The 13,134-nt window shown below is 47.1% G+C and overlaps 1 protein-coding gene and 1 pseudogene across 1 annotated transcript; one reads left to right on the plus strand and one right to left on the minus strand.

Annotated features, from left to right (window-relative positions):
* The first annotated feature begins 392 nt into the window (after positions 1–392).
* On the plus strand, positions 393–7,892 carry LOC124664528 (annotated as a pseudogene).
* Positions 7,893–9,534: 1,642 nt separating this feature from the next.
* On the minus strand, positions 9,535–11,934 carry LOC124665402 (fruit protein pKIWI502-like). Its single transcript, XM_047202817.1, has 5 exons — positions 11,417–11,934; positions 10,962–11,061; positions 10,790–10,885; positions 10,629–10,709; positions 9,535–10,145 (listed from the first exon to the last, which is right to left on the minus strand). The coding sequence occupies exons 1-5, from the start codon at positions 11,932–11,934 to the stop codon at positions 10,083–10,085; spliced, it is 858 nt and encodes a 285-aa protein (XP_047058773.1). The 3' UTR covers positions 9,535–10,082.
* Positions 11,935–13,134: the final 1,200 nt, after the last annotated feature.

The following is a 13,134-nucleotide window of genomic DNA, read 5'->3' on the forward strand; positions in this document are numbered from 1 at the left end:
GTACAATCTTAGTCTCAATAAGTGGTGCAAAGTACTATTCCCTCCGAAACAACGGAAGGAAAACAACGATAGCACTATTTCCTACAGTTTCTTGCCAGACTAGTACTGTGGAGACGTTGCAACTTGCGATACTTAAGAGTTTTATTATAAGGAACAGTCGCCCGTGACACTTGCGTCGCCATCTGATGGCGCGTTCGAGAAGATCACGACGATGTCACGGGTGATGTGGGTTTTTTGCGTATACGACCACGTGCACGGCACCATTGAACCGAAGGCAGGACCAGTGACCATTGACCCACTTGACTTGAGTAGCTACCTACGGGGTGAGGCGTAGCGGCGTCGCACTACTATTAATCGAGCTCACACGGCTGGTAAAGGAAGTTCCAGCAAATATGTCTCCGACAAGCATCCTCCTCCTCTTCCACCTTTACGCCACCTGCTGCTTCCTCTTCTCCTACAATGTTGTAGCTGAATCCGCTGCCTCTGCCTTCTCCTTCAGCTTCGACTTCTCTAACGGATCCATCTACCGCTCGGATGATCTCCTGTTCGAGGGCAACGCCAGCCTCAACGGTAAGCTAGTCGACCTCACATGTAACACAGAGGGCGAGTCCAGGCAAGGTTGCCAGGGGCGGATGTCGTACAATCACCCGGTGCCCTTCTACGACACCCGCACCCATGAGGTGGCGAGCTTTTCCACACGTTTCAACTTCGTGATTAGGCTCTTCAATCAGTCCATTGCTGCCGACGGCATGGCTTTCTTTCTCTCCAGTTTCCCATCCGTGTTGCCTCTGGACTCTGGCGGGAGCACCCTCGGCCTCCATGGCGGCGACGGGATGAACGCCAAGGGCGCTGACCGGATCATCGCCGTCGAGTTCGACAAATTCAGAAACTACTTTGACCCCTCATCCGATCACATAGCCATCGACATCAACACTGTTAAAGCCTCCGCCAACACTACAACCTTGCCCAACGGCAGTCTCAGAGGCGCCATGACGGCGACCATCACTTTCAACAGCACCACTCGCATGCTAGTGGCCACTCTTCAGTTTGATGACAATCCTTCTCTTGACCCCGTGCAAGTCAGTACGGAGTTACCTGATCCCGTCACAGATTTGCTCCCGTCCGAGGTGGCGGTGGGGTTTTCTGCGGCCACTGGAAGATACTTCGAGCTACATCGGATTATCTCCTGGTCCTTCAACTCAACACTTCCTTTCAAACAACAAGGTACTGACTATCTGCAAAACCAACTTTACAATTGTTGATTTTCAGTTTCTCCTTTTCAACTGAGATCATAGTGGTGGTTCCCGGCGTAGACGTGGGCGCCGCCGTTGCTCCCTTAAGGCATCATTAAATTTTGTCAAAGTTTAATATTTCAACACGCTTGGTCCAAGCTGATTTGTTCGCTCTCTTCAAAACAATTGTTCACTGCACTCCTTAATTTTCTTTATATATCGTGTAACTACTATTTATTCAGTCTAGTCCTAAATTCAATCGATTTTATTCACTTATCAAAAGTTGAAAGCTACAAAATCTTTCACAGAACAGGTCATTAAAACAATAATAGAACACACGTCACAACATTAAAAGCATAAACTATCGCTTCAGAGTTGAAATTTACCAAAGACCACCATTTTACGTTCGTATAACAAAAACCCACCGGATTTTGCCAGGTTTTTAACAAAAAAAACCTAAACAAGAATTGATTCTATTTTTTGTCTGGGTCTAATACGTTGATGTGGACCATGACCCACTTGTCTGCTCAATTTTAAAAAAGTACAATAAGAAATCCCCTTTATCCCCTACATGTTGACCACTGCCCCCGTCTCCCCTGCTCCATTGGGTGTGGGGGCCACCGATGCCACCGAGCATCGCCGCCGCCATGCTACTGCTCGCGGCAGAACGCCGCCACCTCCCCCGTTCCACTCGCGCGTGGGCGCCGCCACCGTGCTCCTGCATGCCCCTTCCTCCCTGGTCCGCTCGCACGAAGGCGCCGCAGAAAGCCGCCACTGTGTGGCTCCTGCTCCACTCGCGTGCAAGCGCCGCCACCACACTTCTCCTCAATGATGAGTGTCGATGCACGCCCCCCTCCCAGTCCACTCGCACGCGGGCACCGCAGAACACCGCCACTACCGCATGGCTCCTGCTTCACTCGCGTAGACGCCACACACCGCCGCCCCTGGCTTCTGCTCGCGGGCGAGCACCGCTACACACAGTCGCAATAACATCCCAGGTTTAGAGGTTGTGCTGATCTTCGACAAAGAGTTTATGTGTAATTATATAGACATGTCTTGGACTCACATATGTTTCTGTTGTACCACACCGAGGATATAATACTAGTGGAACGGTGTTGCACTGGTGTTATATCAACACTTGCGTGTACTACAACATGTAATGGTATGCTAGGTCACTGCAGCCGCCTCCATGGGCCACTCACAGGCGGGCGCCGCATAATGTCGTCACCGCCGCGCTCCTTCTCCACTTGCCCGCCTGCCCGCCATGACCATTGCCGGCGACTGGCCATGCCCGCTGTAGTATGCCTGCCCGTGCATGTCACACCGCCGTGAGCCTGGCCGTCCCTGCTGTGACTTCATGCGTGGACATGGCAGCGCGCCTAGTCTTGTCCACCCACCGCCTACGCGCTTAGCAGTGCCCTCGCCGCCGCGCACCTAGTCTTGTCCACCCGCGGCCTGCGCGCGCGCCTAGCCATGGGTGATGGGCGGCGAGCGACGTGACTCGCCAGAGTGCGATGATGATGGGGTTCCGGTGGTCTTCGACATGGTTGAGATAGGAAGAGGAGGCCTTTTTAGATTATTTTATTTTTTAATTTATCAAATGGTCCATTAGTCCACATCAGCAAGTTCACTCTGTTATTTGCTATGTCATCACTTACAGCGCCCCCACGGTGTCAATTCTCAATCAATCCGCGTTTAGTGTTTCTCATTAAAAATCTGGTGATTTTTTGTTCCGTGAACGTAAAGTTGTGGTCTTTGGTAAATTTCAACACTAAAGTGGTGATTTTATACTATTAACTACACTCACATGATAAAAAAAAGAGAACATTTATTATATGACAAAGCTTGTGCAACTTTTCAGAATTTATTCATTAGAAGCACACAAAATAATTATCGAAAATGGGAAGCCCCAACCTCTACATCATACGCTTTTTTTAAACAACATGGCCAAATCTAGCGATTTTTTATTCCACAAATGTAAAGTGGTGATCCTTGGTAAATTTCAACACTGAAGTGGTGGTTTTATGCATTAACTCCATGTCAGTTGATAAAAAAAAGAATATTTATTACTCCCTCCTTCATAGTTTATTAGGCGCGCGCGTACCCCTAGGTCATCAATTTAACCTATATAATTTAAATTATATAGTACAAAAATTATATCATTAGAAAATAGAACATCTGAACTTTCTAATGATATAATTTTTATAATATATAACTAATGCTAACTTGATCAAATTTACAACCTAGGGGTACGCGCGTGCCTTATAAACTGTGAGAGAGGGAGTACATGATAAATCTTATGCAACTTTTCAGAATTTTTTATTGGAAGCACACAAAAAGAATTATCGAAAATGGGAAACCCTGGCCTCTAGGTCATACGGCTCTTTATTCCATTATCGCTTACTCAATTTTTCACCAACTAGACGCGTCTAGCTTATCTATCCCTGAAAAAATAAACTTTATAAATATCACAGACCAGATATGGCATGGTTCCTGCGTACTCCTTCCGTCCATAAATAAGTGTACGTGCGAGTTTTTCAAGAGAGATTATCAAATGGAGAGACAATTGAATTGGAAAGATGGAAACTAACATCTCTCTCCTCTTTAATTTTTCCACCTCGAATAAGATAAGCGCATATAGAAAACGAAGATAACATGTGCTGAATATTATTGGATTTGATTTTCGTGCGGTGAGAGAAACAACTTTTGCTACTTTAAAGTGCACTGAAAACCTAGAAGTACACATGTTTATGGACAAACTTAAAATTAAATCGTCCACTTATTTAAGAATGAAGGGAGTATGTATACGTATATCGTATTGAAGAAAGGATAGGAACGCACAAGCTCCCGCACCCAACAGGTCGCCCCCAACCCTAACCTCTCCCGCACCCCACCCTCCGCCGCCGCCGGTAGCGCCACCGGGGCAAAGTCCCTCGGGGCGTGGCGGCGGCGGGGGCCCTTCCTCGTCGCTACGTGGAGAACGGCAGCTGGATCCCACCTCCTCGATGCATGGCGGAGCAGGCGCGCGTGGGATGGGCGACGACGGCGGCGGCCCTCCTCCCGTCGGTTGTCCCCTGGCGGACCGACCGGCGCGGTTGGGATGGGCGGCGCTACGGTCTCCCTCCTCTCGTCGGCTTCCCGCAACACTCCGGTAGGGGCTGGTGGTGGGCGGCGTCCAGGCCCTTGGTCTGCACCATGCCATCCACCCCCGTCTCTCGTCGGTGCGTGGGGGCGATCTCAGGCATCTTCCGTGACACGAGGGCGCCCGGGGCAGCAGCCATGGGTTCGACGGAGGAGGTGGCCTTTTCTTCGCCGGAGAGGGTCGGCCTGCGGTTGGTGGTGGTGGATTTTTGATCTATCACCGCCATCCGGCGGTGAGATGGAGGTGCATGGAAGCCGGCGATGGTGTCGCCGGTGGAGGGTTGGGTTGGCCAGTCCGGGATGGTCGCCGAAGTGGGGGTCCGACCTGAATAAAGGCGGCGGTCCTAGGGCCTGGAGTTTGCTGGATCAGAGGTATTCGATCGTGCGCACCCATGCGTTTATTCCGACCGTTTGGTTCTGGAGGGAGCGGCGTGAAGCTCTTTTTCTGTGTTGACATCAAGTGACTATGGATCCATGATGAAAGTCGGAAGAAGAGAATTTCATGAAGGCCGGAGGGGAGGACTAGCTAAGGGAGGTTCAAGTCTCCGCACTTGTTGAGGGGCTTGCTTGGTGTCCGGGCTTCACGACGGCGGTATGAAAGTGGGGGTGACAACACAGGTGAAGTGCAGAGTCCTACCTTTCAGGGTGAAAACTCAAGGTCTGGCCTTAACTGGCTGTGCCTGGCAGTGACCTTGGTGGAGGCATTGTTTTGAGAGTGAGGACTATCTTCGGGGTGAAAATCTAAGATCTTTGATCGGGCGACGATGGTGTTTGAGCACTGTTCCCTTCTTGGAGGCGTCGTTTTTTGGAGAGTCTATAATTTAGGTGTTGTCATGGCGGTGGATGTATTGCTGTTGTTAGGCCCGAGATACTGTAGCGGGACTTTTGTTTTCTTAGTTTTCTTTTCCTTTTTTTGGCTATGTGCATCCGTAGTGCCATTAGGGTGGTGCGTTGTTGCAGAGGCTGGGTGTAATTGGTGTCTTTTGATATTAATATATTCCCTTTATCGAAAAAAATGTATTTTTAAATCAACTCGGGCACGAAACAGTTAAGCGATGCACCGTGAACTACTCCGATAGGCAGGACCATGTCCCCTGCATGTTTAAGACGGTGTGTCTAGCCGAGTCAAGCCACACATGCATGCATTTGGTTAAACCACACATTGAGACTAGTCACAATGCATAGTATCATATAGAAGTATCATGCGTATGATACTACTACATGTTACTATCTCCACAATGCATGGTATCATATACTAGTATCATAGTCTCTATATATTAATTGTTTTGTAGAATCTCAATGCAAATATATGTACAAGATTTACTTGACATTAATTTTTCTAGTAGTATGTGCTATGATACAGTATCTACCTATGATACTAGTACCCTCTCTCTCATCCTTAATTGCACTGCCGCATCAGCATTTTGCATGCATGGAATGCATGATACTACCTATGATACTCCCATTGTGGGTAGTCTGAGCATAATTTGCATGTACATGCATTTGATTAAATAATGCGTATCAAACATATATAGTCTATTTGGACTACGGGTTACAGTTTTCTTTTGCATGTAATTTAGGGTTTTTGTGTGTTGGATGTGTAGTATGAATATATCTTATATATATAATATTATGAAATGTTGTGTCTATGTAATACAAGCAAATGTATAGCATTTGAAGTAATTTAAATTTGCATAATGATCTAACATTACATAAAAGTATTTACTTAATGTTTCAAACATATTCAGTACGCTGAAGACAATGTCCACACATTTGCGAGGACTGCCTTGCTAGTTGAATAAATTATATTTTGAACCACTTATTATTTACATCGTGATGAGGCGGACTACGCTAGACATTGAACCACATTTGAACATGTTAGCGACACAAAAATAGTTAATTTTGATCCGTTTAGGTGTCCCCCGTGCATAGGAATGTGTGTCCTTCTCTTGGTCTCAAATTGGAGATGCCCTAACGTTGAACCTTTCAGCCTAACTACTTGGATCACATTTAACCACTTCACGTGTCCGCCCGTTCGGCTTGTCACCCCTTTGGACACATAGATAAGCCACACTTTACACTTTGTTGCTCATAGCTCCCCTATCTTCCCTATAAGAAATTAAGAATATACCTTGGGTGCTCGCCCATGGGTCTCTTTTTTTTTCTTTTTTTACAATGTATTTTGATACACCATTGAGTTTGATATAAATTGCTGACCAAAGAGCGCGTCAACTCACACCAATAATGATGTTTATGCAGAAAATCGGAAACAGCTGATTATTGGCGGAGCCCCTGTGTCCATCATAGTCTTGGTTGGGATTTTCCTGGTTTGGTACATTCTGTCATATTTCAGGTGGTGCCGCACACGCGATTCCTTCTCGTCGGGAACAACCGTTAAGAGATTTGAGTACAGCGATTTGTGCGACGCGACAAGCAGATTCTCCAAGGAAAGCGTACTTGGAGAGGGTGCCTTTGGCACAGTATATAAGGGAAGGTATACAGACGACAACGGCAATACTCAAGACGTGGCTGTGAAGAAAAAAAAGAAGACTACAGTTGAAATTGAGGATTTCCTGGCCGAGCTGAGGATAATTAGTGAAACGAGGCACATGAATCTAGTCGAGCTGAAAGGGTGGTGCTGTAGCAGAAACATATGGGACTTGTTTGATTTTATGTGTTGGTGCAGGAAACAAAAGGTTAACCTCTTTCTTGTCTATGAATTGGTGCCGAATGGTACCCTTGAGGACCACCTACACCACAGGGAGGAAATTCTACCATGGGAAAAGAGGTACATTACAACATGTAACTTTTCATGTTTTGGAAAGTAAAATGAATTTCCACCAAGAGTAAACACACGATCACATGTTATATATGTATGGCTTGACATTTCACTTCACTCCTAATTTATTTCACAGGTATCAAATTGTAAAGGGCATAGGGTCTGCACTTCGTTATCTTCACCATGAATGCAATATATCCATCCTGCACAGAGATATCAAGCCAGGCAACATACTGCTGGATTTAGATTTCACTGCCAAGCTCGCTGACTTTGGGCTATCCAGGATCTTCGCCAGCAAAAACGATACAACACTGGTTACAACTGCAATAGGGACAGTGGGATACATTGATCCGGAGTGCATGAAAAATGGGGATGTCAAGTTCCAACGTAAGTCCGACGTCTACAGCTTTGGAATTGTTCTGTTAGAGATTGCATGTAGAAAGACGAGGGAGGAAGTCTTGGAGCGTTACAGAAGCAAGGCTGAACCCCGTATGGTGGAGGCCGCTGATGAGAAACTAAATGGTGCCTTCGACGAGACGCAGATGGAGCGTGTAATTGTGTTGGGCCTCAAGTGCTCTGACCCACAGGGGAAACAACGTCCTTTCATGCTGGATGCAATGAAATTTCTGGAGGACGGCATAGAGTTGCCTGCAGTAACAGAAATACAGTGACAACAGGGTGCACCTGGCAGTAGTAGCTCTGACGAGCATACACTTTTGACATCTAGGCTGGGCAGTTGATTCCTGGGTCGACACTTAATCATATCAACCATCTGTATTTCTACAGCTATCGATTCATTATCTATTATTCTTTTAAGGCTGTAATTAGACATCAATTCTATTGCTTCTAGGCCTTGTTCACTATGGCGAGACATTTTTCAATTTTTTTTTCTTTTGTTCTCTTGGCCATATATTCTTGATGCTTTGACTAGCTAGCTCCTGGTATTATGATGTTGGTGAGGCCGCCTGTAATTGGTATATAATATTAATATATTTTCTTTCTCGAAAAAAGCATGCAATTGTTGATCACCCAATCCTAGAATCCTAGGGCAATGCATAACAATATATAAGTGCACCTAGTGATTAATGATTACTCACTATATATTACTCACTATAAGTGCTACCCCCATGCGTGTCACTTTCTTCATAACCTCACTTGGTCTGCTAATCTGAGATTTTTCTGAATTTTGAAGCAAAGTGAACTTTCTAGGCCCATTCTGAATTTTGAGAGAAGTATACCTTTTTCCTTCTTTTGAACATGAGAAGTGAACTTCCTTGTGTGCTTCCAAATTATCTAGGCTGACTCAAACCTCTTGGACACAATTATTTGCTTTCAAAATTCTGTATTTTTATAACGTAAAAAATGTTCTATTGATTATCTGAAAGGGGATTACACTCTAGATGTGCCAGTTAAGAATCATTGAGGGCTGATACAGTGAGTCAGTGAGCAGCGATACTACAGAATAAAAGAACAGAGAAACACATAAGCATTCGGAGAACTGAACATATGTAATTTGCAAAAGACAAAGAAACCACTAAGCAGAACAGCTCGACCGCACGCTGAGCGAATGGGTCGAGAGCACCGGAAACAACATACACATGATGGATTTGTGGAATTGATCAGGAAACGAGGTCGATGTGCACCCCGATGATAACAAGGAAGACGAACGTGAGGAAATTACATGAAGCTGGAGTAATCAAACCCCCCCCCCCCCCCCCCCAAAAAAAAAACAGCTCTATGCAGGCGTACGTGACGGAACCCAAAAAAAAACCATTAATTGCAGGTCATATTCAACCCCACGGATGGGAAACTGCGTCCCCCACACCTCGTTAAATCATCATTCACCGCATCCCACAATCCATCTCCTCTATCCATTTCGAAAAAAATCTCCTCTATCCCTCGTCGATCTCACGCGCTTGCCAAGTCCACGTCACCGATCTTGGCACTGATGATCCGTGCCGCGGAGCATCTCTCTTTTAGGAACCCAAACCCACTTCCATCTACTCCGTATGTGCAACTGTTTGACACGCTTAACACCGAAATTACATGCAAGCATCAGTAGATGGACGACCACACGTGTTTGTTTCCTGAGGTTTTTTCTTCTTCGTTTCGGACATCGGTTCCAGCGTTTTATACTGTGCGTGTTCTCTACAGCTAGTATACTTCCGTTCCTTCCCATTTCTGACGTTGTGGTGATAAAACCGTGCCTTGAAGACTTGAACACAAGAACAGACAGAAAGCTGGGAACTGAGGTGTCAATGCAAACTCTAACACGCCCAAGAAGTTACTCCACATCAATGCAAACTAACATTGCGCCACGTAGTGAAGTGCATATTGTAGGATACAGCTCTTTGGTGACATCCAATTGCAGACAGTTGGATGAATGAAGAAGCCTTTTTATGTATTTCCTTTGTCTCATTCGGGAGAACCTACACATACATCCAAGCACGCTACTGCACTCAAACTATAACTCAATAAAAAAAATACAACCTTCAAACATATCAAAATTTCACGGCACAAAAACTTGTGACCAGTCATATCTGAAGGTACACTAGCTGAAAACTGGTAAATTTACTAATTTACAACCCACGTCCCCTTTCGGTTTCCTGAAAGGAGGCTATTCAAATACATCAGCACCTTCCAGGGGTGTACTGTCTCAAGATACTACAAAACATTTTCTAAACTATGGGCTTTCTTGATTCAAATGCCCACCTGGTGCTTGGGATAAATACATCAGGCTATCATCATCCAGCAATGAGATGGTTGATGCTGCAACTCGCAAGGTGAAAGAAAATGAGTTGCCCTTATTTGTAATGTAGCTATCTCTGTTGCGATCTTAAGTTCATCGCATTTGCTGTAAAGAAGGGCCACTAGATTGTAGTGGCAGGTGTACAACAGCCAGAAGGGCCAGAAACGTGTTCTAGTGGCAGTCAGATGTTTGTTAAGATTGTATCTTTCGACATACCATCAGCAATAAGAGCCCTAGTAATTTCCTGCACATATGAATTAACATAGACAAAGATCAGGCTGTGAGCATTGAAACAAGCAGCCAAGTTCAGAAGTAGGAAATGGAGAGTACTACTCTTGAATGACAGAAATCCATTGTATATTTATATATTGAAAGAACTTGTCTTTCATTATTTCTCCAAATGTAAAATAAATTGCAGGGTCTGGATAACAAATTTGTACTGGTACTCTGCAGGCTACTGATATGGCCTCAAATATAGAGTATTGACTACCAATGCAGAGCAAGAACAGTATGTCCCACAAAAGACAATGGCACACTTGTGTCTACATTAGATAAGTAGTTTCATTTGAACTGACAATGTGTTATTGATGTAAGCATGTCTAGAGTAACAGGATAAGTGCAGCCATCTTGAGTAGAAAAAGCATTGGGACACATGAAGAAGATCAGATGGCAACTTGTATCAACAGCTATAAATTCAGAAATGAGAACATAAGAAAGCTAGGCATACCTCAGTCATCTGTTTATGTCCACACAAAATCGCTCCCATCGAGGATGGATTTACAACCTTCTTCGTCCTTGAAAAAGCATTCTGAAAAACACAAAGTACATATGAATACAAGGGAACAAGTGAGCTAAGAAAAACCCAAACGCCAAAAATGACAACAGTACCTGAACATAGCCTCTCTCACCAGTCCACTGATCGTCTGGTCTAGAGAGAACAGGTATAATTTTTATACCTCTGGACTCCCAGTCACTGAACCTCTCCTGCCAGGGCACCAGCGATCCGTTATATACAATGGTTAATACTTAAAAAAAATGTAGACCAAAGACTGACACCTACTTGATATGCCATCCTCTGAAGGTTTCTAGCCCCATAAAAGAGGCTTACATCAACCTTGTCATTTTCGCCAAAACCTGACTCAATGAGCGACCGGATTGGACTGCAACACACAAATGTAAAAAAGAAAGAAAGATGAATGATCAGAATTTACACTGCAATGAAAGATATCTTTTCCAAATGTAATTTCCACATCACTGGCACAATGGACAGAGCAATAAGGTTTGCTTAAAGTAAGGGTGAATTGGTGAGTTGACATAGATGCAGCATATGGAGAAAGCAGAATTCTATATGTAACAAGGTTCCAGCTCAACAAATTAGATAGGACTATACATAATTGCTCATCCAATCGAAGTAGCAGAACGGTTAAATCATGGGGAGGTCATCACCCATCTACATGGTATGTGGCAGATTCTGCAGTTACACGAAAATACAGAAGCAAAGGGGAAATTAGGCACCTGATCCCGGATCCGGTGGCGAAGACAAGCACCTCGCGGGCACCGCGGATCCTCGCGACCTCGAACCCGCGGCCGACGACGCTGCCGCCAACACGGACGAGGTCGCCGGGGCGGAGGTCGCAGAGGCTGGCGGAGGGGGTGCCGGGGAGGCGCTTGACGAGGAACTCGAACGACCCTCGCGCGGAGGATGAGGCCGGGGGAGGGGAGGAGATGGCGAGGAAGATGGGGTAGGGCGCGGCGGGGAGCCGGAAGGGGAGGAACTGGCCGGCGGCGACGTGGGAGGCGCGGAGGGCGCCGTGGGAGGCGAGGTCGAGCGAGACGTGGAAGAGGGAGGCGTCGGAGGTGGCGGCGCGGACCGCGGAGACGGGCGCCTCCGTCCACTCGGCCGGCAAGGGGGGCGTCGGGGGCGGGGTCGGGGTCGGAGACGCGAGCGCCGCCGCCGCGGCGTTGGAGAGGGCGCGGAGGAGGTGCGGGCGGAGGAGATGGGGCAGGCTGCGCGGCGGCGGCCGGAGGAGCATCGGGAAAGCTTCCGCGGCGATGTGGGAGGCTGCCGGATCTCACGGTCACGGTGGCCGCCCGCGACCGCGAAGCAGGCAGAGTTTTGTACAGGACGTGTACATGTTTGATTTCTCCTCAAGTCAAACAAGAAAACTCTGCCACATGAGCATTAGTGGGTTTTTTCAAAAAAATATTTTAAAATTTTAAAAAAATTAAGATTAAATCTGCACATACATAGAAATCTTCTCAATGTAACAAATCTTCGTCCATAAGGCCGTCTCCAACTGCCCGATGCAAATCAGACGCCAAAACGGACGTGAATGGTCCGTTTGTGTCGAGCCGAATGGTCGAAATCGACCGCGCGTCCGTTTGCGTCTAGGGGTTTTCCCAACGGCCCGAAGCATTATTTTTCATTGAAAACCCATAATTTACATAATTGTAAAAATACATCAAAAGGCTTAGAAAATAAGAAGGGACAACAAGGCCTGCTAAAACCTAGCTACGAACTACAGCTCGTCCTCGATGTCGAGGTCGATGAACTCCGACATCCTCATAGGAGCTGGTACACCGGCGGTGGAGGAGGAAGGGTAGCCTGCGGTGACAGCTGCTAGATCGTCGGCGGAGCAGAAGGTTGTGCTGAAGGTGGCCACGGATCCCAGACCCTCGAATGAGCAGCAGACGGCCTCCCCTGCGCCAGCAACGACTCACGATGCTGGATTGGCGAGGCTATCCGACAATGCGAGCTGGTCGAGCTCACTATTGGACATTGTGGTGGCAATGGCCTCCTCGCTAATGTCCGGTGGCTGGGTCTCCGGATCCCACGCCGGGCCGCCGTCGCCGTGGCTGTTGTCTCCGCCTTGGATATGGCAGTCCGACGAGGCCTCGTACTCGGCCTCGACGATGTCATCGTCCTCAGCGTCCTCGTCCACGCCGCCGTCGTTTTACTCGCCGCCGGCATCGTCGTCTACGGTGAGCTTGCGGTCGAAGTAGTCGACGTCCCCGAGGTATCCCGTTCGGGCGCGCATCGAAGTTCCGCATCCCGAACGAGATCCAGTTGTAGGAGTTGAGCGCGTACGTCGGACATTCTCAAAGGTCGGCCGGCAAGATGGCTCGGTGGCTGCGCCTCTCGTCACGACGCTCTCGGCCCTCGCGTGGCATGGGAGGGACCCCAACGCGCCTAGAGTTGAGGTACCAGCCTCCTCCAGGCAGGCTCGCATCCG

Source organism: Lolium rigidum, chromosome 6, assembly GCF_022539505.1.
Source record: "Lolium rigidum isolate FL_2022 chromosome 6, APGP_CSIRO_Lrig_0.1, whole genome shotgun sequence".
NCBI classification, from domain to species: Eukaryota; Viridiplantae; Streptophyta; class Magnoliopsida; order Poales; family Poaceae; genus Lolium; species Lolium rigidum.

Excerpts from the sequence above, each read along its gene's own strand:
- LOC124665402 (XM_047202817.1), bottom strand. The coding sequence starts at position 11,934 with ATGCTCCTCCGGCCGCCGCCGCGCAGCCTGCCCCATCTCCTCCGCCCG. Across the intron at positions 11,062-11,416 it reads GCCACCGGATCCGGGATCAG|TCCAATCCGGTCGCTCATTG; the intron begins GTGCCTAATTTC and ends TGTGTGTTGCAG. Across the intron at positions 10,886-10,961 it reads TTCAGAGGATGGCATATCAA|GAGAGGTTCAGTGACTGGGA; the intron begins GTAGGTGTCAGT and ends GTGCCCTGGCAG.